General features: G+C 38.7%; 1 protein-coding gene across 1 annotated transcript in view; it reads right to left on the reverse strand.

Annotated features, from left to right (window-relative positions):
• The window catches only part of fgf16 (fibroblast growth factor 16), a 162,770-nt gene extending 135,155 nt beyond the window's left edge, over positions 1-27,615 (reverse strand). The window contains exons 1-2 of the mRNA XM_039765747.1: positions 27,482-27,615; positions 19,710-19,775 (exon numbers count right to left, since the gene is read on the reverse strand). Coding sequence (XP_039621681.1) covers positions 19,710-19,775; positions 27,482-27,536 — 121 coding nt within the window. The 5' untranslated portion in view covers positions 27,537-27,615. The remainder of the gene's footprint in view (positions 1-19,709; positions 19,776-27,481) is intronic.
• Between the last annotated feature and the right edge of the window lie 270 nt (positions 27,616-27,885).

Genomic DNA, 27,885 nt, shown 5'->3' on the forward strand with positions numbered 1-27,885 from the left:
ACTCTTCTGATCCAACAGAAATGTCTCCAGCTCTTTCCGCAGTGCCCAAAAATGCTCTAGTACCTTGCCTTTACTAAGCCACCGGACATTGTTGTGAAGGAGCAAATCATCAAATGTTGCATTCACCTCTATTAGAAATGAGCGCAATAAATGATGTTGCAAAGCAGAGGATGCTCTCAGATAATTGACTAGTTTCATGACTTCTGAGTACCTTTCTCCAAGGCTGGCACACAAAACCATCTGGTGAATTATGCAGTGGTATGCCATGAAGTCAGGGTGGCGAGTTCTCAAGCGTGACACTAATCCCCTCTCTTTCCCAATCATACATGGTGCGCCATCAGTAGCAATGGAAACAACATGCTTCAGGTCTATCGCTCTGTCTCTAAGCATCTGTGTCACTGCTTCATAGATATCATCCCCCCTTGTGTGTCCATGGAGGTTTGTGAGACCTAAAACATCTTCATGAAATTCTCCCTTTTCTTCATCAAAAAATCTGACAAAGACCATGAGTTGTGCATTGTCCGTGATGTCTGTGGATTCATCCACAGCCAATGAAATGAATTTGGCTTTTTTATAGCAGAACTAAGTTGTTCAAGCAAATCATCAGCGAGTATTTCAGTTCGTCTTGCAGCAGTGGAATCAGAACAGGGTATTTGGTTTATTTTCTGGATTATTTCATCCTTTTGAGTGCCTTCAAACAGAGCAGTCACCACTTCACTCATATACTCTTTGACTACTTCAGCATCAGGGTTTCTTGTTTTTTCTTAGGACCCATGCTACTCTTAGTGAGGCTTCTGTTGTGTGGCTGATCTAACTATTACACTGCTTGTAGCTTCATATGATGATTTCAGCTGGTTTATTTTTATGGTCCTTACTTCTGAGTTCTGAGGGTAATTTTGTTAGAAATGTGCATGCTTGGTTTCATAATGGCGTTTCACATTACCACTTTTGATTATTGCTACCGTCTCTTTGCAGATTAAACACATTGGTTTTCTGCTTCCCACAGGGAGCACGAACGCATATTTTTCTCTCCACTCACTCTTAAATTTGCGGTTTTCAAAATCAACTTTTCTTTTCTTATCAATGTACTGTCTTGAGCCAGCCATCTTCACTTTCAGTCAGCAAAAAAAAAATTCAGTTATCGAAATTTGCACTGCCCGCGAGTGATGAGACTGCCTGTTCACCGGCCTGACCCAAAGCACGTGACCGGTACATAAATTTGGCTGCCGTGAATAAGCGAGCGTATTGGGGGAAGGCGGGGAGTAGTGGGAACGTTGCTATGATGATACTGTTACAGCTGCTGTGATTGGACATAGATGAAGCAGCCAAACTGAGTAGAAACCTCAAAGATATATCGCGCGGAATCTCAATTGCGCACTTCATTGAGAACTCATTTGGATTATGATTAAATTTGCATGTTTGTTTTGGCGTCAGTCCAGATTTAACTGTATTTGGGTCCGGATGCGGACTGGAGTCCGCCTATTGAGTACCCCGGCTCTACGCGTTCGACACAACCCACCATAGAAGTTTCCGATCAGCTGCTGAAGAGCTGTAATTCCAACCTCAAATACAGTGGGTTGAAATACTCGAGTGGTGCATTGAGAGCAACAATGCTAAAACAGCTGTATTTGGGATAGCTTGGCCATTCTGTGCACCATTATATTGTTACAGGTGCAAGCAAGTGCCTTAAATTTATAAACAATATGCGGTTAATTTCAATGTATTTGATAAAGCGCTATGGATGTGAATCTAAAAAAGAAAGGGAAACCACACAGGAACTGTAGCACTGCATTGACACTGGGTTCTGCAATTCTGGAAAACCGATCAGAAACATGTATATGCAATGGGTTGTGCTGTTGTGAGCATTTGCGTGGTTTTATGGCAAGTTTAGGTTTTATATATCACAATGTGAGAGTGGAAACAGGTGCACACAACATTTTTGGCATACACAGCGCTGATACAGGAGGCCCCTGGAAAGGTAACTGTAATATACTTCAAGACGTCCATTTAGGTTAAAAAAATTCCAATGGTGCTCTCAAAAGTCAATATGAGAAGAATCAAAACGTAAAATCGCAGATTTCCTTAACTTCTATTTTAACAAAAAACATCAAAAAAATTTATTTTCATCCAAAGATTGCAGTTCAATTTGCTATACAACATATCAAAAACACAGTTACAAGGAAAGAAAACACAAGTAAGATTAGGTAATAATAATAATTAGGTAAAAAAAGAAAAATAAATTCATGCAATCTTACAAAACATAGATATATTAATTAGTAGAAGAGCATCTTCCTTATATACAGTATCATTATACAAGTCTCAAAAGATGGCTATTAGCTAAAATTAAAACAAGCAACCTTAATTGATCTGATCAGTGCAAAAACATTGTACAGTGTTATGCATGTGGGCTTTGCTAGTATCTTGCATAGTCTGATTTATTGTAACACCAGGGGAATGGAGTGGGGATTCCACCGTTTACAATAACAGCTTCCAATCTCACAATGCAGGAAGTTCAGCCCAAAGTTTAGTTTAGTCATATCTGGTCCTTCAAAGTAACATATAAAAGTGCTCACTCTTTAACCTCTCTCTTCTTTTATTTTTACTTTCAGAACTTGGACTTTTCGCCTGCTAGTAGGCTGTTGCCTCAACTCAAGACTCAGTTGGTTTTCTGGCTTAAGGTAGCTTTAAACACCCCTTGGGCACATCCTTCCCTTGGTGAAATTCCCCCTAACGACCCTTGGTGTCTCTCCACACATGGGTAGGCTTTTTTTTTGACTAAATGTGAATATGGGACTATGTTTAATGTTTTAGTGACGGGGTGAGGAGGAGAGGGGTTGGGGGTGGGGGCGGGGGATTGGGGTAATGGACTGACTTCATTTCAGTTCCCCCATGACCTTACCCTTAAATTAGCTGCTTTTTCTACCTGGGGACTTTGCTTTACCATTTGATGGCCAGGTGGTATTTTGACTGCTTACCAGCTCAACCCTTTCAACTTCTCTCTGTAAAGATAAGATACTCCAGCACCAGTTATGATTTCATTGGTCTAATCTGATCTTCTTTGGCTGACGTACTCCTAGCATAGAGTAAGTCAGGCCCCCTGCTCTCTAACATTATGGGAAAGTATTGCAAGTTTTGTGTAAAGATAGCATTCTTTCTCTGACGGTCTACCTCTGGTGTGCCTGCCCATTTTATGTCTACGGTATGACTTATACCACCGAGTAATGGTCATCCAGCAGAGCTGTTTTCTCACCCTAGCATACCCAGGTGATCTCACAGCCTTTGGGTTTCAAGCAAGAGGTATCGGAAAAGTTACAACAGGGGTAACTGGCTTATGTCAGTCAATGTTCCTAGTGAAGTCACTTTTTGATCCTTCAATGTTAACTCTTCCTGTCATTGTGTTGGATTGTTCACACATTAACAGGAAATGTGAGCCGTGTTTAGAACATCATGAAACAGGTTAGTTTTACCCGAAGGATGATGGTGGTATTGCAATAGCAATCATGCCCACTACAAGAGGAACCGCAAGTTCAAATATTTGGTGTTTCTGCTAGGCCATCGTCTGCGGGATAATGACGAATTGCATCTAAGTCAGAATCCCTCCTAAACATGATGAAAGCCTAGTGATACAGAGCTTTCATGGGCCAGGGATAGCAGGAGGCATTTTCATTTTCTGAAGTGCATGATCGCAGGGAACCTGGTACTAAATCATTTGTAGACAACCTTGATATCAGGTGGTGGTGATGTCATACATAACAGAGTAGCTACCTCGCTGCCATCTATTGATAGTCAACCCATGAACCAATACTATTTTTGGACTGGAGACTGAGACATGCTAATGTCATTCTTGCAAGTGGAAGAGAAGGAAGTGCTAAGTGTTTATGATACCATAGTGCGAGAGTTACTCTAATTAAAATATAAATATTGCTCTTGAAAATGTTTTTGGTTGCCACTAAGCCATGTGAGAATTTTTAAAGCGTGTTTTCCTCTTTAGAAGGGTTTTTTGCTTTTTTCGTCAAAAGTAGCCTCTGTATTTGAAAAGCGTTTTTAACACTAGAATCCCTGAAGCCTATGAAAAAACTTGTAATCCTGGCCTACCTTAAATCCCTTTGCACCTCTCCATCAGCGTCTTTTGTTTTGTGAATATGTCGAGTAACGCAAGCAGCCTGCTGTCCCATCCCCCGCCTTGACAGAGCTCAACTCGGGCAAAAAGTTTTCCCAGCTCAAGCCAGGGCTCCTTATCTGCATGTGAGGTGACTGGAGTTGTATAGGGTAAATAATACAGTATATCATTATTTAGAATGCATGCATTTCATGTGTGTTCCGTATCTACAAAGATCTGGGTAAGTATAAGATGAAAGGAAATGCAAGGCAAGAAATGCTGAATACATACCTAAAGCAGAACCATTTTCCATGTTACTCTAATAACATAACAATAATAACTATGACATGAAGTATATAATGTGTGGACTTTAGTCCAAATATCAAATAAATATGTGCACTTTTAGTCAAGAATATAATCAATAAAAAAAAAAAGCATTTGATTTACTGTACATGTTGCTGTCAATGAGTTAAAAACCCAAGCTCAAATGTCAATCGACAGGAAGTTTATTCATATTCTTGAATGGTGCAGAGGTAAGAACTGCTACCTTATAATCCAAAGGTGACAGTTTTGAGACCGGGCGCTTCGTGTTTTGAGTAGTGAGCTGCTATTATTATTATTACTATGATATAATAAAAACATACATATGATTTGAGTCTTTAACACCCGATGTATTACACACCCGATTTCTATGTTAACTAATGTCTTATTTTAAGTTCTTATTTTGTCTTTTATTTTTCTTCATTATGTAAAGCACTTTGAGCTACTTTTTGTATGAAAATGTGCTATACAGTAATCCCTCCTCGATCACGGGGGTTGTGTTCCAGAACCCCCCGCGATACAAGAAAATCTGCGAAGTAGAAACCATATGTTTGTATGGTTATTTTTATATATTTTAAGCCCTTATAAACTCTCCCACACTGTTAACATTATTAGAGTCCTCTAGACATGAAACAACGCCCATTAGTCAAAAGTTTAAACTGTGCTCCATGACAAGACAGAGATGACAGTTCTTTCTCACAATTAAAAGAATGCAAACATATCTTCCTCTTCAAAGAATGCGTGTCAGGAGCAGAGAATGTCAGAGAGAGAGAGAGAGAGAGAGAGAGAGAGAGAGAGCGAGCGAGCACGCGAGAGAAAAGCAAACAATCAAAAAATCAATATGTGCTTTTGGGCTTTTAAGCATGCCGAAGCACCGCGATAAGGCGGCATTTTTTAGAGGAGCGTCCGTATTTTCTAAGCAAACAGCCTCTGTTCAAACAGCCCCTCTGCTCAGACCCCCTCCATCAGGCACAGAGAATATCAAAGAGAGAGAAAAGCAAACAATCAAGCACCGCGTGGGAAGCATATCTTATATCATTGAGGAGTTTTAGTTAATATTTAATACATGCTCTGATTGGGTAGCTTCTAAGCATTCCGCCAATAGCGTCCCTTGTATGAAATCAACTGTGCAAACAAACTGAGGAAGCATGTACCATAAATTAAAAGACCCATTGTCCGCAGAAATCCGCGAACCAGTGAAAAATCCGTGATATATATTTAAATATGCTTACATTTAAAATCCGCGATAGAGTGAAGTCGCGAAAGTCGAAGCGCGATGTAGCGAGGGATTACTGTATAAATAAATGTTGTTGATATGAATTTTGGCTACTTGTAAAAGTTAGCACGTTTATTATTCAGTTTTATTCTCTCGGTGACATTCACATGGTACAAAGAACTTGCCTCTTCCTCTCTGAGTTGACAGCATTTATTTCTTTGCACAAGAGCAGCGATGACCACAGTGGGTGCTGTGGCTGATACCTGCATTTAAAAATACAATGTCCCGTGACCGCTATCAGACAAAGGCAGGAACGTAACAGACAGCTTCTTCACAGCGCTTTCGATGGCTAATAGACTGCTGCACCGCAACGCAACTCTGCTTGGCACCATAAGTAAAATAGGACTTCCACCTGCAGCTATAGTCATTTCTGTACACAAGCAATTCACCACACTAGTGTTTAGATTTGGCAGTGTCATGATGACGGTATACATGCCCAAAAAGAAGAAGCCTTTGTTTTCAGTCTGTAGCAGCCAGTGCAAAGTTTTGCTACCTGTAAAAGACATCGTTGAAGGGGTACAAGTAGATAGATAAACACTGGTGAATCATGTCTGCTTGGTATCTTGTTGTCACTTGAATTTTTTGTTATTCAGTTTTATTCTTGAATAAAAGCACACTTGTTTTGTTATACCTTTGCAAAAGTGTTTATTTTATATTCCAGTAACCACTTGAATGAGATCAAATCTGTCTCTACCTCCCTCACGCATGCACACACAGATTCATACATGAAAACGTCACTATTTGAAAACGCTATGCCTTGGAGTACAGGCAAGACCGAAAAAAAAAAACAAATGACAACTCAAGTTCAAATGGCATAAGCATTTTGAAAAAGTTACTTGTTACTTGCAATTGTTCTATTACTTGTTTTCAAAAGAAACACCAGTGAGGAGAGGTGAGGCAGGGCAGAAAGCAATAGCTGAAATCAGAAAGTCTGTAAGAGAATAACTGGCATCCTTGTAATGAATTGGATGGAAAGCAAGAAGCAGAGGGTTATAGTGTGAGGAATCTTATCTGAATTTAATACTGTTAATAGTGGTGTCCCACAGGGGTCTATTGCCACTTCTATTTTAATATACAAAAAAGATTTCAATAGTATTATAAACAACAAGATGGCGAAGTTTACAGATGGTACCAAGCTTAGTGGATTGGCAGATAATACATAATCTTTTGAATCATTACAGAGCCTCTTGGACAGCATGCCTATTCAGGCAGATTTGTAGCAGAAAAAAATGTAAGTAAATGAAATGCATTATACATGGCAAGTAAAATTGTTAGATCTGAATAAACAATGAGAGTGTCTCAAAATTGAAAGTAAACATTATGAAAATGATTTTGGAGTTTTAGTGGATTTATCATTATCAACCTCCAGACAATGTTCAGAAACCATTAAGGCGGCTATGAGAATTTGATTAGATAGAACTTTATTTTTCCCCAGAGAAAATTTGGCTCTTTATAGAAGCTCTTTAAATAAATAAAAACATAAATAGGTAGAAAAGTACGTAAGTATAATAATTAAATAAATATACACACACTTTGGATCTGAACACAAACCAGAATGACTATAAAGCAAGAAAATTAAAAAGAATGAAAACTTCTGACTTGGCAGTCACAGTAAGACATTATTGCTGTTGGTATAAAGGAGTCCCAGTAGCATTTCTTGACACACTTATGCTGAATAATTTGTTGGCTGAAAGTACTAAGTGTTAGTGCATCAAACAGAAGATTTGCAGTATTGTCCAGGGTTACAGGGGGCGAGTTATGAGGAAAAATTAAAAGAGCTATGCTTCTCATTTGCATCCATTCCCAATCTGAACACTCATAAAGTTATAATGGCTGGGGACTTTAATTGTGTTCTAAATCCACTTTTAGATAGGACTTCTTCCACAGGGGGAACGGCATCTAACACCTCAAAGATAATTACAAAGTTTATAACTGATCACAACTTATCAGACCCCTGGAGGTTTTTAAACCCAAATTCAAGAACATATTCTTTCTACTCACCAGTACAGTGATCCCTCGCTATATCATGCTTCGACTTTCGCGGCTTCACTCTTATCGCGATTTTTTTCTTATACACGCTTATGTCAATATGCATGCGCTTTCTGAGAACTTTTATCTAAGCCCTACGATGGCTCCTAAACGTGCTGCTTTTTCTAAGCCTTCTGACAATAAAACTAAGCGCCGGAGGAAGATGCTTACTATCCAGAAGAAGGTGAAACTCTTGGATATGATTAAAGATGGCAATACCCTACAAAAGCCTCCTCACGCATATGAAAAGACAGTGCCAGCAACTGCCTATCAAGATGTTCTTCAGCCGCGCACCCAGACACCCACTGCCTACTCCTAGTACTTCTTCACTGAAGACAACAACGCACCTGCTGAAGATACTGCACCACCTCTGAAGACTCTCCTACTGAGGTCGTGCCTTCATAGGTTAGTGGTTGTGTGCAATTAAATGTACAGTACAATAATCTACTATATAAAAGCGTTCGGGATTGTCCTTCCGTCCATGAGTGCAAAGCGTAAGCGGTATTCCGCTTATTACAGACTTACTACTTGCGGCTTGAGGTGCGAAGCAGCGCGATGTGAGCAGAGTTCTGGTGCTGTCATTGTTCCCTTGCTTTTGTGCGCGATGCGCTGGAAAAATAGACAAAATCACGTCTCTGGAAATAATTAATGTTGATGGAGTACAAATGCCTCACCGTGTAGTAAATATCAGGGGAGATGGTGCTTGCTTATTCTCATCTATAGCTTATTTAGTGCATGAAACTCCGTCTTTAGCGTACAGATTTGGGCTGACATTGTACGACTTTGGACAGGCACTTGAGGGGATAAAAAAAACTTAGGTTTTTGGGAGATATTATGAATAGGCACTTTGATGTTCTCATTCTCTACACTTACATGCCTGATGTACACATGGAGCGCACAAAAATTGAGGATAAAAGTCGGTCGCCTTAAAAGGCGAGTGCCTAGTAATATATTTGTAACGCGTCTAATATGTCTTATTTTCTCTTATTTTGTCTAATATATTGGGTAATACGAGTGTAATGGTGACTAAAGGGTGTTATTTCATGTCTAGAGGGCTCTAATAATGTTAAAAAACGTATTTAGAAGGTCGTAAACAGGTTTTCTATACTCTAACTGCGAAAATATTCGATTTATAAATAAAGAATCCTACTTCGCGAAAATTCATTTATCACGGTAGAGTCTGGAACGGATTAACCGTGATAAATGAGGGTTCACTGTTACATCATTGCTACTCAAGGATTGATTACTTCTTTAAAGACAATAACTTTTTGTCCATGATTAAATCTTGCAAATACAATGCTATTGTTATTTCTGACCATGCACCTATGATCTTGGAGCTAAAATTACTAAGCCCCATACACTCTCCCCGAGATGGCCTCAACCCGCTTCTATTAGCTGACGAGAATTGTACTGAATTTATATCCAAACAAATCAAATTCTTTCTAGAGACAAATACATCCCCCGAGATCTCTGCAGGAATACTCTGGGAAACTCTCAAGGCCTTCTTAAGAGGACAGATTATCTCATATCTTTCCCACAGAAATAAATCCGAAGCCAAGAAAGAAGCAGAGATAAAAGCGAAATTACTAAAATAGATGAAGAACACGCCAGACTACCAAGCAAGACTCTACATAGGAGAAGGCAGGCTCTACATTCAGAATTAAACCTCTTGACAACTAAAGAAACTGAACAACTAATTTACAAATCCAGACATCATTATTATGAACATGGAGAGAAAGCTAATAAGCTTTTAGCTCAACAAATTCACAAGCAAGAAGTGCAAGCGCAATCTCGTAATTACCAACGAACGGAGATAAAATCATCGAACACAAAAATATAATGCACACTTTCAGAGACTACTATAAATCCCTATATACTACCGAGTTTAAAGAAGACAATACACAATCTAATGCATTTCTGTGATACTGTAGATTACAGATACCACAAATAGACGCTTTTAGTGTGGAGGAACTTGATAAACCTCTGGCATTATCAGAATTACTAGATGCTATAAAGTCACTCCAAGGTGGAAAAGCAGCAGGCCCTGATGGCTACCCTGCAGAGTTTTACAAGAAATTCTCCGCTCAGCTAGCTCCCTCCTATTAGCAACATTTACAGAAGCCAGAGATAACCAATCTCTTCCACAAACCTTTCGCCAAGCACTAATCACTGTCTTTCCAAAACAAAATAAGGACTTATTACAATGTGCATCATACAGACCAATTTCACTTCTGAATAACACGTTAAAATACTCTCTAAAATCATAGCTAGAAGGATGGAGAAAGTGCTCCCTCGTAATATCACAAGACCAAACTGGATTTATTAGGGGCCGACACTTATCTTCAAATCTTCACGCCTGTTTAATGTAATATACTCACCAACTAAATCAAACACCCCAGAAATATTATTATCATTGGATGCAGAAAAAGCATTGACATGATTGAATGGAAATACCTTTTACTACATTGGAGAAGTTTGGGTTTGGCCCGAACATTTGTGCATGGATTAAATTACTGTATACTAACCCAGAAGCTTCAGTTTGCATCAACAACATTTGCTCAGACTACTTTAAACTAGAACGTGGCACTAGACAAGGATGCCCCTTGTCACCACTGCTGTTTGCATTGCCATTGAACCACTGGCAATACATTGTCGAAATACTGATCAGATAAAGGGGATTAGCAGAGAAGGACTGGAACAGAAAATCTCATTATATGCAGATGACATGGTACTGTATATATCGGACCCAGAAAATTCTGTGCCTGCAGTCTTAGCAGCACTCACAGAATTTCAAAAGATCTCTGGTCTCAGAATTAATCTGAATAAAAGTGTACTCTTTCCAGTGAATTCTCAAGCATATAATATTAGATTAGACACCCTACCTTTTATCATTGCAGAACCGTTTAAATACCTGGGGTAAACATCACAAGTAAACATAAAGCTCTTTATCAACAAAATTTCGCGTCTGCATGGAAAAAATTAAACAAGACTTGCATAGATGGTCAACCCTTCATCTCACACTAGCTGGAAGAATTAACACTGTTAAGATGAATATTCTTCCTAAGCTCCTTTTTATTTCAAAACATCCCAATATACATTAATAAATCATTCTTTAAGCAATTAGATTCAACAATAACCTCATTTATTTGGAATTCAAAACATCCACGCATCAAAAGAGCGACCCTACAAAGACAAAAGGCAGAAGGTGGCATGGCTCTACCTAACTTCCAGTTTTATTACTGGGCAGCAAATATACAGGCGATAAGAACCTGGACACAAATAGAAGAACATACACAGGCTTGGACCGAATAGAAGTAAAATCCTGCAGTACTTCTTTGTATTCCTTGCTCTGTGCTCCAATAAACACACGTTATCGGCAATACACTAATAACCCAATTGTGCTCCACTCACTTAGAATCTGGAACCAATGTAGAAAGCATTTTAAGACGGAGAAGCTTCTATCTGTGGCACCTCTGCAAGAGAACCACCTCTTTCAACCTTCACAAACATATGCAGTTTTTAATATCTGGAAAAATTTGGAATTAACTTGCTTAGAGATCTTTATATAGACAACGTCTTTGCATCCTATGAACAATTACATTCCAAATTTAACATTCCAGCTACACATTTCTTTCACTATCTTCAAATCAGGAACTTTGTTAAACAGAACCTTCCAGATTTTCCTCATCTTGCACCCTCATCCATGCTGGAAAAATATTGCTCAATTTCAAGGAGTTAGACTCCATCTCTACAATATATAAAATCCTTTTACAATCCCTCCTTTCAAAGATCCAAGAGGACACTGGGAAAAGATCTCTCAATTAATATATCAGAAAAGGAGTGGAAAGTAGCAATGCAGAGAATTCACTCGAGCTCCATATGTGCAAAGCATACAATTATACAACTCAAAATTATATATCGAGCACATCTGTCTCGACTAAAACTCTCAAAATGTTTCCAGGGCATGATCCAACCTGCGAACGTTGCAACCAAGTCCCAGCCTCACTAGGTCACATGTTCTGGGCCTGCACCAAATTAACATTATTCTGGACAAAATTTTTAATTACCTTCAGACAGCCTTGGACTCACAATCCCTCCTAACCCATTAACAGCTGTGTTTGGGGTTCTTCCAGAGGGCTTAAAGTGGAGAAAGACAAACAAATTGTGATTGCATTCACTACACTGTTGGCACGCAGACTTATTCTGATAAACTGGAAGAACCCAAACTCTCCTCTTTAAGTCAGTGGGAAACTGATGTGTTATATTATTTGAAATTGGAAAAATCAAATACTCAGTTAGAGGATCTGTACAGACCTTTTTCAAAACATGGCAGGATCTAATCAGTAATATTTTAAAATAAGTTCATAAAGCACAGAGAATTTTTATTAATTAGGTATGTTTACAAGCCTTAAATTTAACGTTTTGGCTTGCTCTCTCTCTCAGGGTGGGGATCGATCTGTTCTTAACTCAATTTTTCTTTTTGTAAAATCTTGATTGCTTTGTATGGATTGTAATAACTAATAAAAATTAAAAAAAAAAAACAGATCTGTTTCCTTTTCCTTTTCTGCCTCCTGGTTTACGCCTGAACTTCGGCTTCTGAAAGCTAAAGGCAGGCAACTTGAAAGCTTGTTTAAAAAAAACAGACTCTTTGTCCACAAAGAGATGTATAAAAATCATCTACTCTATTACAAGGATTGTATAGCTCAAACCAAATCTAATTATTACACTCAGTCAATTACTCGTAATACAGGCAACACCAAGTCTTTGTTTTCTTTACTTAATAATGTTACACAACCTCCAGACTCTTTACCATCTCACCTTTACTCAACTGCCTTCTGTAATTCTCTTATGTCTTTTTTCAATGAGAAAATCCAAAAGATACATCAGCACCTTGGTCCAGATCCTTTCTGTATTTCTTCTGAACTACACTCACCTATTCACTCTTTCTCTTCTTTCCAGCTTCCCACTTCCTCTGAAATCTCAGATCTCATCTGCAAATCCAAGTCATCTACTTGTCAGCTGGACCCCCTGCCTACAGTTTTGGTTAAAGCCTGCCTCCCTTCTCTAGTCCCTCTTATTTCTGCCATCATTCACTCTTCTCTTACTACTGGTATTATTCCCTCATCTTTCAAAACTGCTGCTATAACCCCAATATTAAAAAAACCTGGTTGTGATCCTACTAATTTCAATAATTTGCCCCATTTCTAACTTGCCCTTTATCTCCAAAATTCTTGAAAAATAGTAGCTATCCAACTTCACACCCACTTGTCTCACAATAATCTATATGAGAAGTTCCAGTCTGGTTTTCGCCCCCTTCATAGTACAGAAACGGCACTTGTTAAAATTACTAATGACCTCCTTATGGCTGCTGATTCTGGTCTAATCACTATTCTCATCCTTCTTGATCTGAGTGCGGCCTTTGATACTATTTGTCATACCACTCTCCTTAATAGATTATCTTTGATTGGCATTACTCACACTCCACTTGATTGGTTTAGATCTTACCTTTCAGGCCGCACTCAGTTCATATAGCTTAAAACTTTCACATCCCAACCCACCGCTGTTACTTCTGGTGTGCCCCAAGGCTCTGTCCTGGGGCCTCTTTTTATTATTTACCTTCTTCCCCTTGGCAATATTTTTCGCAAATATAACATTAATTTTCACTGTTATGCTGATGACACCCAGCTCTACCTTGCTTGTAAACCCACCTCCTCTTTTCCACCACCCTCACTCATTTCTGAAATTAAATCCTGGTTCTCTTAAAATTTTCTTAAAATAAACAGTGACAAAACTGAGGTTCTCCTCATTGGTTCAAAACCATCATTATCCAAAACCAATAATCTTTCTTTTATTATTGATAACTCTGTTGTTTCCCCATCATCTCAGGTCAAGAGTCTTGGTGTCATCCTCGACAGTACTCTATCTTTCCAATGTCACATTAATAACATCACCCGGTCTGCTTACTTCCACTTACGTAATATTAATCGCATTCGTCCCTCCCTCACTCCTCATACTACTGCCATTCTTGTTCATAGTCTTGTCACTTCTCGGCTGGACTACTGCAATTCACTCCTCTTTGGTCTCCCTAATAAATCTCTTCATAAGCTTCAGTTAGTCCAGAATTCTGCAGCACATATCATTACTGGAATCCCATCTTTTCACCATATTACTCCGGTCTTGCAGCAGCTTCATTGGCTCCCGATCAAGTTTCGTATTGATTTTAAGATTCTGCTACTAACTTTTAAGGCCATCCATAACCTCGCACCTCAATATCTGTCTGACCTTCTACATGTTACCATTCCATCCCGTAACCTTAGATCCTCTTCCTCCACCCATCTGACCGTTCCTCCCGCCCGTCTGACCACCATGGGGAGCAGAGCTTTCAGCCGTTCTGCTCCCAAGCACTGGAACTCATTACCTGCGGATCTCTGAAATATCAAATCATATTCATCTTTCAAATGTAAACTTAAAACACATTTGTTTAAAATGGCTTTTTCTTCTTCCTCCTAATTATAGTGGTTTTGTTTGGTTTTAATTTTTAGATTTTCTGATGTTTTAAGTTGTTTATAATTGTGTTTTTTATTTTTTTATTTATTTATTGTTTGTTCGGTGTCCTTGAGTTCTCTGAAAGGCGCCTTGTATAAATAAAATGTATTATTATTATTATTATAATAAAGGGGATTAGCAGAGAAGGACTGGAACAGAAAATTTTATTATATGCAGATGATATGGTACTGTATATATCGGACCCATAAAATTCTGTGCCTGCAGTCTTAGCAGAACTCACAGAATTTCAAAAGATCTCTGGTCTCAGAATTAATCTGAATAAAAGTGTACTCTTTCCAGTGAATTATTAGATTAGATAACCTACCTTTTATCATTGCAGAACAGTTTAAATACCTAGGGGTAAACATCACAAGTAAACATAAAGCTCTTTATCAACAAAATTTCGCCATCTGCATGGAAAAAATTAAACAAGACTTGCATAGATGGTCAACCCTTCATCTCACACTAGCTGGAAGAATTAACACTGTTAAGATGAATATTCTTCCTAAGCTCCTTTTTTTATTTCAAAACATTCCAATATACATTAATAAATCATTCTTTAGGCAATTAGATTCAACAATAACATAATTTATTTGGAATTCAAAACATTCACGCATCAAAAGAGCGACCCTACATAGACAAAAGGCAGAAGGCGGCATGGCTCTACTTAACTTCCAGTTTTATTACTGGGCAGCAAATATACAGGCGATAAGAACCTGGACACAAATAGAAGAACATACACAGGCTTGGTCCGCAATAGAAGTAAAATCCTGCAGTACTTCTTTGTATTCCTTGCTCTGTGCTCTAATAAACACATGTTATCGGCAATATACAAATAACCCAATTGTGCTCCACTCACTTAGAATCTGGAACCAATGAAGAAAGCATTTTAAGATGGAGAAGCTTCTATCTGTGGCACCTCTGCAAGAGAACCTTTCAACCTTCACAAACATATGCAGTTTTTATTATCTGGAAAAAAACTGGGATTAACTCTAAGATCTTTATATAGACAATGTCTTTGCATCATATAAGCAATTACATTCCAAATTTAACATTCCAGCTACACATTTCTTTCACTATCTTCAAATCAGGAACTTTGTTAAACAGAACCTTCCAGATTTTCCTCATCTTGCACCCTCATCCACGCTGGAAAAAGTATTGTTGAGTCTCAAGGACTTAAGACTCCATCTCTACAATATATAAAATCATTTTACAATCCCTCCCTTTCAAAGATCCAAGAGGACACTGGGAAAAAGATCTCTCAATTAATATATCAGAAAAGGAGTGGAAAGTAGCAATGCAGAGAATTCACTCAAGCTCCATATGTGCAAAGCATACAATTATACAACTCAAAATTATATATCGAGCACATATGTCTCGACTAAAATTCTCCAAAATGTTTCCAGGGCATGATCCAACCTGCAAACGTTGCAACCAAGTCCCAGCCTCACTGGGTCACATGTTCTGGGCCTGCACCAAATTAACATCATACTGGACAAAGATTTTTAATTACCTTTCAGACAGCCTTGGACTCACAATCCCTCCTAACCCATTAACAGCTGTGTTTGGGGTTCTTCCAGAGGGGCTTAAAGTGGAGAAGGACAAACAAACTGTGATTGCATTCACTACACTTTTGGCACACAGACTTATTTTGCTAAACTGGAAGAATCCTAACTCTCCTCTTTTAAGTCAGTGGGAAACTGATGTGTTATACTATTTGAAATTGGAAAAAATCAAATACTCAGTTAGAGGATCCATACAGACTTTTTCAAACTATGGCAGGATCTAATCAGTAATATTTTAAAATAAGTTCATAAAGCACAGAGAATATATTAATTTAGGTATGTTTACAAGCCTTAAATTTCACGCCGTTTGGCTTGTTCTCTCTCTCATGGGTGGGGATCGATCTGTTCTTAACTCAATTTTTCTTTTTGTAAAAACTTGATTGCTTTGTATGGATTGCAATAAAATTAATTAAAAGAAAAAAAAAGAGCTGTGCTACTTTAGTATGAACAAATAGGATGTTAAGAGGTGGCTTGATTGAAGTGTGTAAAATTATGAAAGGAATCAGTGAAATGAATCAAGGGTGTTAGTTTAGTTAGTTCAGCAAGGACATTGGGACACAGTTGGAAACTTGTTAAGGGGTAAATTTTCACGCTTGTTTTCACACTGAGAACCATAGATACATGGAATCTGTTGAATCCAAGTACTAAATAGGATGATAGACATAAGGACTTTAGGGACCTTCAAAACTAGACAATGTTATTTTGGAAGTATTATTGAATAGGACTGGCAAGCTTTGGGCTAAATGGCCTGTTATTATCCAGATTGTTCTAATGTGTCATTGTGTTCATTCAAATATGGAAGTTCCGCTTTACAGTCTGTCACACACATGCGCTTTGGAGACAGTTAACAAGCCCAAAGGCGAGTGAAACATCGAAAGATGAAGGGTTGATTTGTGGTACTAACACCTCTCTTTCTTTTTCATCAGACCAAAAGAAGAAAAATAATCCCATGTACTCACCACACAAACTTCCGGATTTCCAAGATGGCTGCCCAACGTCACTTTTACCTTTGGCTTCCGCTGATGACATCACTTCTGTCACATCCACACTGACATCAACTCCGGTCTCCTGATGATGACATCACTTCCGTTCACCTATTACGAAGTCATCTCCTGCCACAACATTTCCATCACCCATATTTCTCTATATAAACACCATGTCACTTACAATTTGTCAATTGCTTTTTTTTTTTTTTTTTTGAGTTTTTGATCATTTTTTTCATATATTTCTTTGCAATGTCTTCTGGACATTAAATGGGGACATTCCCCAACTCTTTGTGGAGAATCTTTATTTTATGATAAGTCAGGCACCTTATAAAAATAAAATGCAGTCCTGAAACTTAGTGACCTAATGTCAGATTGAGATGTTAGAAAAAGATACAATAACCAATAAATTCAGCTCTTGCTTAAATATATAATTATTGTGCACGTAGGTTAAATATAAGCATAGCCACAGCCAATCTAAAGTAAAGGAGACACTATCAGGAAGCTAAAGGACCTAGAGTGAAATTTACAAACACAAATAGCAATCACAATAATGTTTGCAGTACGACTTCTTGTAAAAAGTTACTTCAGTTAATACTATAATGTTTGTGTGATGACCTAGACCTGCAACCATCAGTATCAGTGTTTATCCAGGATGGCAATAGTCATGAACTGTGGATAGACCTGGGAGACTTATCATGCAAACAAGACTTTAAAATTAGAAGAATGTGCTGAAGTGTGAAAAAAAAGCATATTTGAAAATCAATAAATAACCCCTTTAAATCTATACCATTAAAATCAGTGCCCAAGGGTGATCCATACATATGAAAGGCAAAGCCCTCACTGACTCATTGCTAATTGTCCCACTTTTCATATAGGTGGGGAGCGGAAATTTTGCATGCTCATTTCTTGCCTTGTAATTACAAAAGTTATGTATGTTTAATGTCCTATTGCAACACCCAAGTGTGTTGGGGTTGGTGGACAGGTATACCCCTAAACTATATATATATATGGGAAACCCCTCGTCACTATTTCTTCCAATGTACGTAGGAAGCCCAAATTTCCCATGCTCATCCTTTACACTGTACTTACAAATGTTAAGTATGTTACATTTTGCGCCATGCCCCGTAACAAACTTTTGAGAATAACGTCTTTTTGGCGGTTCTCACCATTATGCCGCACGAAACGTTTGAAACTGACCTCTCCTTTTGGTGGTTTCATTCCTTATTTCCGTTAACAGAGGATTTATTTCACTTCAGAGATGCACAAGGCCCATCCCCAGTCTCCCTTCCTTTTTCCGCACGGCCACTGTCCATGCACCTACCACATGGCTGGCTCCCTGCCTATATACATTCCCAACATCCCATGCTCATATGCCTCCTCACTCGCTTCCTTACTTTCCTCAGCTGTTCTTCGTGCTCACTGCACCCTTTTTCTTTACTCCACCGCTTCAAGCGTGGAAGGACTGCTCCTTCTTTCAGGCTACCTCTAAACTTCACCCATACCAATTCCCCACGTGTAACATATCCAAGCAGAGCACCATGGTGCAACTGCTGCGTGATTGTAAGCTCATTGTATGGGATGAATGTACTATGGCACACAAAGCAGGTGTTGAGGCTTTAGACAGGACCCTACAAGACATCAGAAAAATGAAAAAATTGATGGGAGGCTTGACAGTCTTACTGGCTGGAGACTTCCAGCAGCCCTTACCAGTAGTCCCAAGAGGAAGATGCGCCAACGAAGTTAAAGCATGTCTGAGGTCTTCATACCTATGGCCTAAGACCAACTTTCTTACCTTAGTTTACTTGAACTGCAAGAAAAAAAAGTTTGCTGCTCTCCTCATTAAAATAGGTGATGGCAATTTAACTGAAGAACTGTAAAATCAATGTTCACAACAATCTCTGCCTCCTGGTGAATCCCTCACAAATGTTTATTGAAAATGTTTACCCCAACCTATGAAATCTGCATGAACAGGACATCTCATGGTTGAGGGAGAGAGCTCTTCTAACACCAAAAAATGACATGACTCCACATAAACACCATTTTACTTCACCAACTAACTTCTGAAACAAAAACATACAAGTCTGTCTACTCTGTTGTATAACTAGAGGACACGGTGCACTATCCAGTAGAGTTTCTTCACACTCTTAATCCTCCGGGCATGCCGCCGCATACTCTACTTTTGAAGAACGGTGCACCAATTATGTTACTACGAACTTACAACCACCAAAACTTTGTAACGGCACCAGGCTTCAGATCAAATCTCTGCACAAGAACCTCATTGAGGCAACTGTCTTCACTGGAACTGACTCAGGGGAGACTATTTATTCCTCGTATCCCCGTTATGCCCTCTGATCTCCCATTCCAATTCAAACGCCTCCAAATTGCAGTAAGAGTCTATGATAATAAATAAGTCACAGGGCCAGACTCTAAAAAAGGTCTGCATTGACTTGACACAAGATTGCTTCTCACATGGCCAACTATACATTGCATGCTCAAGAGTAAGCTCAGCAGACAGGTTTGTCATTTTACAGCCCAACTGTAAACATTGTTTACAAAGAGATCCTTATATTTAAAAATGTGCATTTCTCATACACAACATTTACAATCATAAACTCTTTATAATCATCAAATTCACTCTCAAAACTCAAATAAGCCTATGACAATTAAATTGACAATCATGTTACGTTATTATTTAAATGTTTCCTTTTCTTTTCATAACTTCTTTAACACACTACTTCTCTGCTGCGAAGCACGGGTATTTTGCTAGTAATAAATAAAAAGAAAATCCAATTAAATAAATTTCCTTTGTTTACCATGTCAAAAGTGCCTTTCATGTTTCCTGTTCTCTGTCTGTAGGAAACAGTGCTCAAACAATCAGAAGTACTCACTGGCTTGAATAGACTCCCAGGAACTTGTGGTTGCTGTTTCTTTTCTAAGACATCTCTGGTCCTCATCTGAAAAGGCAGAAGATGATGTTGTAAGACGTCTGAAGTTTCTCCTTCACCTTTCTCTATGGTTTTCCCCATGCTCCATGGTCATTCCTCATCAGGAGGCATGGTAAAAACAAAATCACTTTTGTTCATTTCTTGTGGATATGCCGACAGCAGTATTTTTCCTGTTGTCTCACAGACGTTATTTGCTACAAGGGTTAGTAAAACTTTTCCCATAAATATGAGACTATAGCATAATAAAAGTGGAACAAATCTTTTTTGTGTGTTACAATTTACATCTTCTTTAAATAACATGAACTACATTTGCACTCATAAGCCTACAGCAGCTGATTGGAAAGCTCTACAATGGGTTGTGTCGAAAGCATTGACGATTATCAGGATACAGCTCCCAGCCCAGCAGGACATTTATAGCACATGCTGTGTAAGGAAAGTCATCAACATCTGCATGGATTCTGCTCAGCCATCTGTTCAGTCTACTTGAACTTCTCCCACCTGTCAAACACTTCAGAGCTTTTCCTGCATGGACCTGAAGACTCAAAAAGAGCTTCATCCCAAGAGCTATAAACATACTTAATCAGTCCATCAAGTGCTCCCGGTATAACTGTTTGTACTGCTAAGCTACAATTCTGGGAAGTGACACAAGAGACATTTGAAACCTTGTTATACTGTACATGGTCAAAGGACTTAATCTTTGTCTTTGACTGCTTACAATATAATTAAAATTTTTTAGAATGTTTAGAACAGGATGGGTGCCAATTGGTCAATGTCACCAGGACTATGACTTTGTTTAACCTTTGCATGTGACTCTACATCCCCCAGAGGTTTAATTTCAACAGGAATGCTATTTACTGGAGTTTTTGGTTTTCTCTAGCCCACTTTCTTATGTCCATCTAAGTTTATGTTATAAATTGCCTGTGCTGTAAAAAAAAGCCTGGGCACCAAGAAACTATTGAAATCATCACAAAAAAAAAATTGAAATGCAGATTCGGAGGTTTTGTTTTGCGGATGTGCTCACCCACCTTGTCTATCAGCAGGTAAGCAAGTTTGTCTCCAACTTGTTAACTTGGAGCCGCCTTGCCGGCTCTTTGAGCTTCATTGATATAGCCTCACACTTCCGCGTCAGACAGACAGACACACACACTTCCACACATAGACGTTTATATATGAGATACAAAAGAATATATTGTTTAAAAATTTTGATTATTGCATTATAGATATAAGCTTATGAAAGTGGTTTGATCCTGTTCTTAATGAATAGCTCTATACAAAAATTAACTGAATTAAACATTTTATACAGATTTAAAAATGGGACACCGAAATGCCAGTAGTAAATATAAAGATAAGAAACCTAAAGTTAAGGCAGAAATTTAATGAAATTCTTCTCAGATTTTGTAGAATTTTAACAGTGATAACTTTTCATCCACTCATCAATTAATTTATTCCCTGAGACTGGGTAGTCTGATTCAGAGTAATGGATTCTGGACCAAATACCATCAATGTGGATGTAATGCAGGAGTTGTCTTTGTCCAAGATGCCAGTCGATCCCTGGGCCCACTAATCTACACACACTCACAATAGACCAAATTACAGTAAAAAAACAGCATGATCTACAAGTCTTTGGGATGGACTATTCAGGGAAAACCCATATGAATAATGGGGAGAATGTGCAAACTTCATACAGACTGAGATTCGAGCTCAGTCCACTGGAGCTGTAAGGCAGTGTTGACTGCTGTGTTACTGTTTTGAAAACTGAGTTTAATAAATGGTAACAAGGGGCACATAAAAAAATGTACATTTAGAACGTACTGTAGATACAAAAGGAATAAAATCAAAACACCAGATTCATAAAAAGTGTTATTTTTATATTTGTTTAGCTTTGCTCAAGTGAACTATCCTCTTCCGCTTATCCAAGATTGGGTCACGGGGGCAGCAGCTTGAGCAGAGATACCCAGACTTCCCTCTCCCGGCCACTTCTTCTAGCTCTTCTGGGAGAATCACGAGGCGTTCTCAGGCCAGCCGAGAAACATAGTCCCTCCAGCATGTTCTGGGTCTTCCCTGGGGCCTCCTCCTGGTTAGACGTGCCCAGAACACCTCACCAGGGAGGCATCCTGATTAGATGCCCGAGCCTCCTCATCTGACTCCTCTCGATACGAAGGAGCAGCAGCTCTACTCTGAGCCTCTCCCGTATGACTGAGCTTCTCACCCTATCTTTAAGGGAAAGCCCAGACTCCCTGTGGAGGAAACTTTCAGCCGCTTGTACTCGCGAACTCGTTCTTTTGGTCACTACCCATATAGCTCATGACCATAGGTATATATATATCATGACCATAGGTGAGGGTAGGAACATAGTTCGACTGGTAAATTGAGAGCTTTGCCTTACGGCTCAACTCCTTTCTCACCACGGCAGACCGATTCTGTATTTTTATATTTAATAGTTCTACATTTAGTAAAATAGTATAATATATATGTGTAAATTAACTGAAAATTGTTCACAGTGTTTTGTGCCCGAACTCAGTGAAGAGAAAAGACAAAAGTTGTAATTGTAACAGGAAACACCTCACAAACTAGCGTCTGAAAATAGCCACAGATGTTCAAGTGTTGCTTTTGAGTTGTGTTCACTCTTCGAATGTTCCTGATTATTTTCCAGAGTTGTATGCTGTACCACTCTCTGTTATCTCCCTTATCATCTCTGAGGTTCTATTAAGCCAATTTAATCTCCGCCTTTTTCAACATTCCCAGGCGTGTAAATTGTAAACTGAATGTTCCTGGGGTTCATGGAATGCAAGGCTCAGTATGACGGTGTGACATTTTGCTATCAATCACCCATCTAGCCCTTCCTATCTTCAGTGTGAAGTGCTGGCTTACTACAACACAATTTTCATCCATGATCACCTGTGTGTACATATGCCTTTTTATATGTGTGCTAACAGCACAAATGTAACTAGTGTTAACACTATTCTCACATGGACTGGTGGATAAATGTAAAAATCTGTATTACCTCACACATTGAAAGGGAGTTGAAAATTTGGTGCACATTTCAAGAAGTGGTTGAATGTGACATACTCAAATCATCACTATTGCAAAGTTTTCATTTTCCCTATGGTTAAAAAGTGTAATGTCAAACACTTTCATTTTGGCATGTAGATAGAAGGATCATAATGAATATTGTACCATCTCTGTCAGATTGATATCTTTTTACCAGTTAATTGTTTTAAAGCATTTCCAAAACATTTAGCCTTTTCTGGGATGTGCATTCCTATCTCTTCCTTAACATCATCTTCTGGCAGCTCCTAGCAAGATACTGTAGGGTGGCCCATAAGCTCTCCTAAATCCTGGTGAAGAGTAGTTTCCTAAATTTGGGCAAAAAAATAAAATGCTCCTGTGTGTAAGACCAAATTTTTGAGTAAGCAGGGACAATTTTCCTACTCTATGATGCTTAATAAGTATTGGCACTGGGATCTGACATGGCTCCAGGACACTACTATTGTTTTTATGCCATTTCTGGAACATGGATCTTCTCCCAAGCCACAAGCTTCAGTCAAACTACATTAGGTTTTTCTCCAGGATTTCCCTGTATTTTCATGCATTCATTTTACTCTCTTCTCTCACAAACCTTACAGGGCCTTCTGCAGATCAGCATCCCAAGAGCATGATGCTGCAACTACCATGCTTCACAGTGGGGATGGGATATTTGTGATATTGCGCACTCTTTGCTTACGCCAAATATGGGGCTTAGTCTGATGGCCAAAAACCTCAATTTTGATCTCATGAGACCACAGAACACCAGTGGATTTCAGAGTCTCCCATGAGCATTCTGGAACATTATAGCTGAAATTTTTTTTTTTTTAAACAGAGGCTTTCTCTTTGCGACTATTTCATAACGTTGTAACTGGTAAAGCACCCGGGCAAAAGTTGTTTTCTTCGGTCTTTCCAACATCACTGTAGCTTGTAACTCCTTTATTGTTCTCACAGATCTCTTAGCAACCTCATTCACTAGTCTGTATCTAACATGATCGCAGAGTTTTTGTGGAATGTCTGCTCAAGGCATTTTACAGCTGTAATACTATTTTCATTTTCTTAAAGATTCATTTAACTGGACTCCAACGGATATTCAGGGACTTGGATATTTTTTTGTCTCCATCACCTAATTTGTGTTTCAATCACCCTTTCAAAGAGTTTCTTGGAATGTTCTTTTGTCTTCATTGTGTTGGTTAGGCCACCATAATGACTCACCACAAGTTGGACTTTCCAGATGAAGTGCATTTAGACTGCAGTCAAATAAAACCCCAGACAAGTGATCTTCATTTAACTAATTATGGGACTTCTAAAACCAAGTGGCTGCACCAGTGTTGATTTAAGGTTGTCATATTAAAGGGGATACTTAGGCGATCAACTATGTGTTTTATATTTTGTAATTAATTTAGATCACTTTACAGAGATCTGTTTTCACTTTAACCTTAAAGAGTAATGTTCTGTTTGCCAGTACCAAAAAAAAACAAAATTAAATCCATTGTGAATCAATGTTTTACACTAATAAAATATGGAAACTTCTAAGGAGCTGAATATTGGTCACTGCACTTGCAGGTCAAGTACTAAAGAAAGAAAATGTCTACAGAAAGACAAAGTGTTTTCAAAACAAAGAACATTTGGCACTTTATGCATACAAAAAGGAACTGATGCAGCAAACAGAAATATTAATTAGAAGGAGGAATCAAAGTACGAGTTAGCTGGTACTCTAACACAAAATGAAAGCTTCATGTTTGTTTATGTTTATGTTAATAATTTGATATTTAATTCTAGTAGATTGTTTAAAACACTTTCAGTGACCAGCAATGACATTTGGAGTGCTGAGAATCCACTTGTGCATTTATAATAAAAAAAAAAATCTACAACAGAAACATTATTGTGATTAAAACCTGTACCTGTGGTGGCCAAGAATTCAGACAGGCTGTGGGGGTGAAGACATATGAACATAAAACCTTGTACAAACTGGGAAAGTATTATATTAATACAGATGACAGGGATTGAAGTTAAAAAGCAACAAAAACAAGGAATCATCTATTTGGCTACAAATAATAAGATGCATGGAACTTCAAGCAAAGGAAATGAAAAGAATTCTATAGAGCAGCAGTCATAAGATTAAGTACAGTAAGCAGAGCTTAGAGTTGTGTAATTGAGACTTACAACATTAAGAAAGTCAGCTTTAGAGATTTTGAGCTGTATAACAGATTTACGTGTTGTGAATAGTGATGCGGGCTCTGCATCGGTCTGTTGTGGTGAAAAAAGAGCTGAGCCGTAAGGCAAAGCTCTCAATTTACCAGTCGATCTACGCTCCTACCCTCACCTATGGTCATGAGCTATGGGTAGTGACCGAAAGAACGAGATCACGAATACAAGCGGCTGAAATGAGTTTCCTCCGCAGGGTGTCTGGGCTTTCCCTTAAAGATAGGGTGAGAAGCTCAGTCATCCGGAGAGGCTCAGAGTGGAGCTGCTGCTCCTCCGCATCAAGAGGAGTCAGATGAGGTGGCTCGGCATCTGATCAGGATCCTCCTGGCCCTCCCTGGTGAGGTGTTCCATCCAACTGGGAGGAGGCCCCGGGGAAGACCCAGGACATGGATTCTCCCAGAAGAACTAGAAGAAGTGGCCAGGGAGAGGGAAGTCTAGGAATCTCTGCTCAAGCTGCTGCCCTCGCGACCTGACCTCGGATAAGCGGAAGAAGATGAATGAATGGATGGATGGATGGTACGACTAATAACACTGAGTAATGGTCATCCAACAGAGCTGTTTTCTCACCCTAGCATGCCCAGGTGATCGCACAGCCTTCTTGGCTATTTGGGTTTCCATTTGGATGGATGGAACAGTTAAACCCCCCTATACAAATGATACTAGAGACAGTCAAGGGTCTGACAACAGAAGAATCACCAAAAAAATTAATTGACAAAACCTAAAACATTAAGCAGAAAATAGTTACAAGAAGATCCAACACTGATAGCTTGTCATTTGCTTTGCCAATTTACTCTATTTTTTGTTACGTAAATCCAAAGCTTTGATGTTAATATTAATTATAGTACGCCACTATTACAAATATTAGTGTGATCTTGTCACATGTAGCCGTGTTGGTGAAACATGACAAGCAATAGGTGTCTTTGCTATAAACTACAATTAATTCCTAAAATGACAACACCTGAAATTAAAATAACCACTACAAAGTGGAATATGGTGCAGTAAGAACGTCAATAAATAGTATTAAAATGAATAAAAATAAAAAAAAAAATGAATGATGAAAACAACATACCAGAATGGCTCTGGCAGAATTCAAACACATTTATAACAGGTTTTGATCCTTGCCCCTGCATAGGCTAAGATTTTGATTTAGCCGATTTCACTCCCTAAATCTGCATCTTCAAAAAATTTGCTTCAGTTTAGTAGGATGAAAAAGGATTGTAAATACCACACAAAATTGTGAAGACCATCATTAACACATTTAGTATATGTTCTGCAAGATGGAATTTGGCCAAAAGAGTAGACATTTTATAGCTATATTGAGAACAAGGTCATTCAAAAAGTCTTAAATGTTAACAAAACCAGACTAAAGCCAAAACACCAGAAAATAACTGACAAAATCAAAGTCAAAGTAACAAAAACTTTGCCCTGATTCAGGACTGTTATTAGTATTATTTTGTTCTTTTTTAATTTTAAGAATGAGTCCAGACTTTGATTTGACACGCTGCCATTTTAAATAGGGTGACATCACTGCAGCTTTGAAATGTCATATGACCTGCAACGGGTCTTGTTGCCAACAACATGGCTGTGCCCACAACAAAATAGTGTAACCAAAAGGAAAAAAAAGTGACATAATAATGTATTAAATAAAATGCACACTAAATCCACCTACCAGGCATTACCGCTTTAAAGAAAAAAGTCCTAAGAATAATCAGTAAGGCACTTACCTGTTAAAGTCATTAAGTGCAGGCTGCACTTTTGCACTCATTTTAACTTTGGGGGGAGGATCCAAGATGGAGTGAGTAGCAACCTTTTTACAGGCTCTGGAACTTTAGTTTTAGTCCTGGATTTGTGAACTTTTTTTTTCCCCTTCAATAACCCAGTATTTGTGGTCTCATGAGACTGACTTTGTGGACCTAAGTTAACCAGTATCCAAATAACCAACTACTTAGCCAATTCCTGTAATTACTTCATCTTTTTTGGTAACTACACTGTGAATAAGATGGTTCGTCGTCATGATTACAACTTGTCGGTGCTCAGAGAGGTGTGTGACAACGACGACATTGAAGACCTGAAAGTCGGCAAAACAACCTCCAAAGAACACAAAATTAACTGGGCTCACACACCAACAAAAGGTCTGAACTTGAAGAAAATAAAAGGGACACGAGCCCAGAAAATGGAGGATGAGAACACCACCACTGCTATCCTGCACACAGTCAACATTTTAGTGCAGAAGATGGACAACAGATGGTGCTGCTGCGAAAGTTTGAAAAGTGTATTGATCTTAACATAGCAAAAATAAGAAAAAACAAAGAAGGAACAGCTGAGCTCCAGGACAAAATTGTTCAGCTTCAGAAAGAAAATAAATTTCTATGCAGCTCTTGTGAGGAACAAGCTCGTTACAAGAGAAGGTGGAATCTGAGGCTAACTGGTCTTCCCAAGAAAGAAGATGAAAACACGAGAGAGAAAGTCATTGGGATACTCACCAGAGTTGTGCCTATGTCTGCAGATAGACTGAGATAAACTGTTGACACTGTGCATCGATCAGGAAGAAATGGAAATGCTACGTCCTCCATGACCCCGAGAGCCATAATCATCCAGTTTGGCATGAGATCGGTCTGGGACAACATCTGGAAGGAATCAAGAAATACGAGAGTCTGCAAAGAGATGAACATCTGCTTAATGGGAGACTTCTCCAAAAAAACCTGGAGGCTCAAGCCAAACTGTGGCCGCTGGTCCAGGAAGCCACGAGTATGGGGGAAAGAGAGAGCGTTTTTGATGGAAAGCTACGCTCTGATTGACAATTAAAGAGTGGACCCAAACTGAACATTATGTTTCACTTCTCAGTATACAATACAGTTTATTTTTGTATAGCCCAAAATCACACAGG

This window comes from Polypterus senegalus, chromosome 10 (genome assembly GCF_016835505.1).
Source record: "Polypterus senegalus isolate Bchr_013 chromosome 10, ASM1683550v1, whole genome shotgun sequence".
NCBI classification, from domain to species: Eukaryota; Metazoa; Chordata; class Cladistia; order Polypteriformes; family Polypteridae; genus Polypterus; species Polypterus senegalus.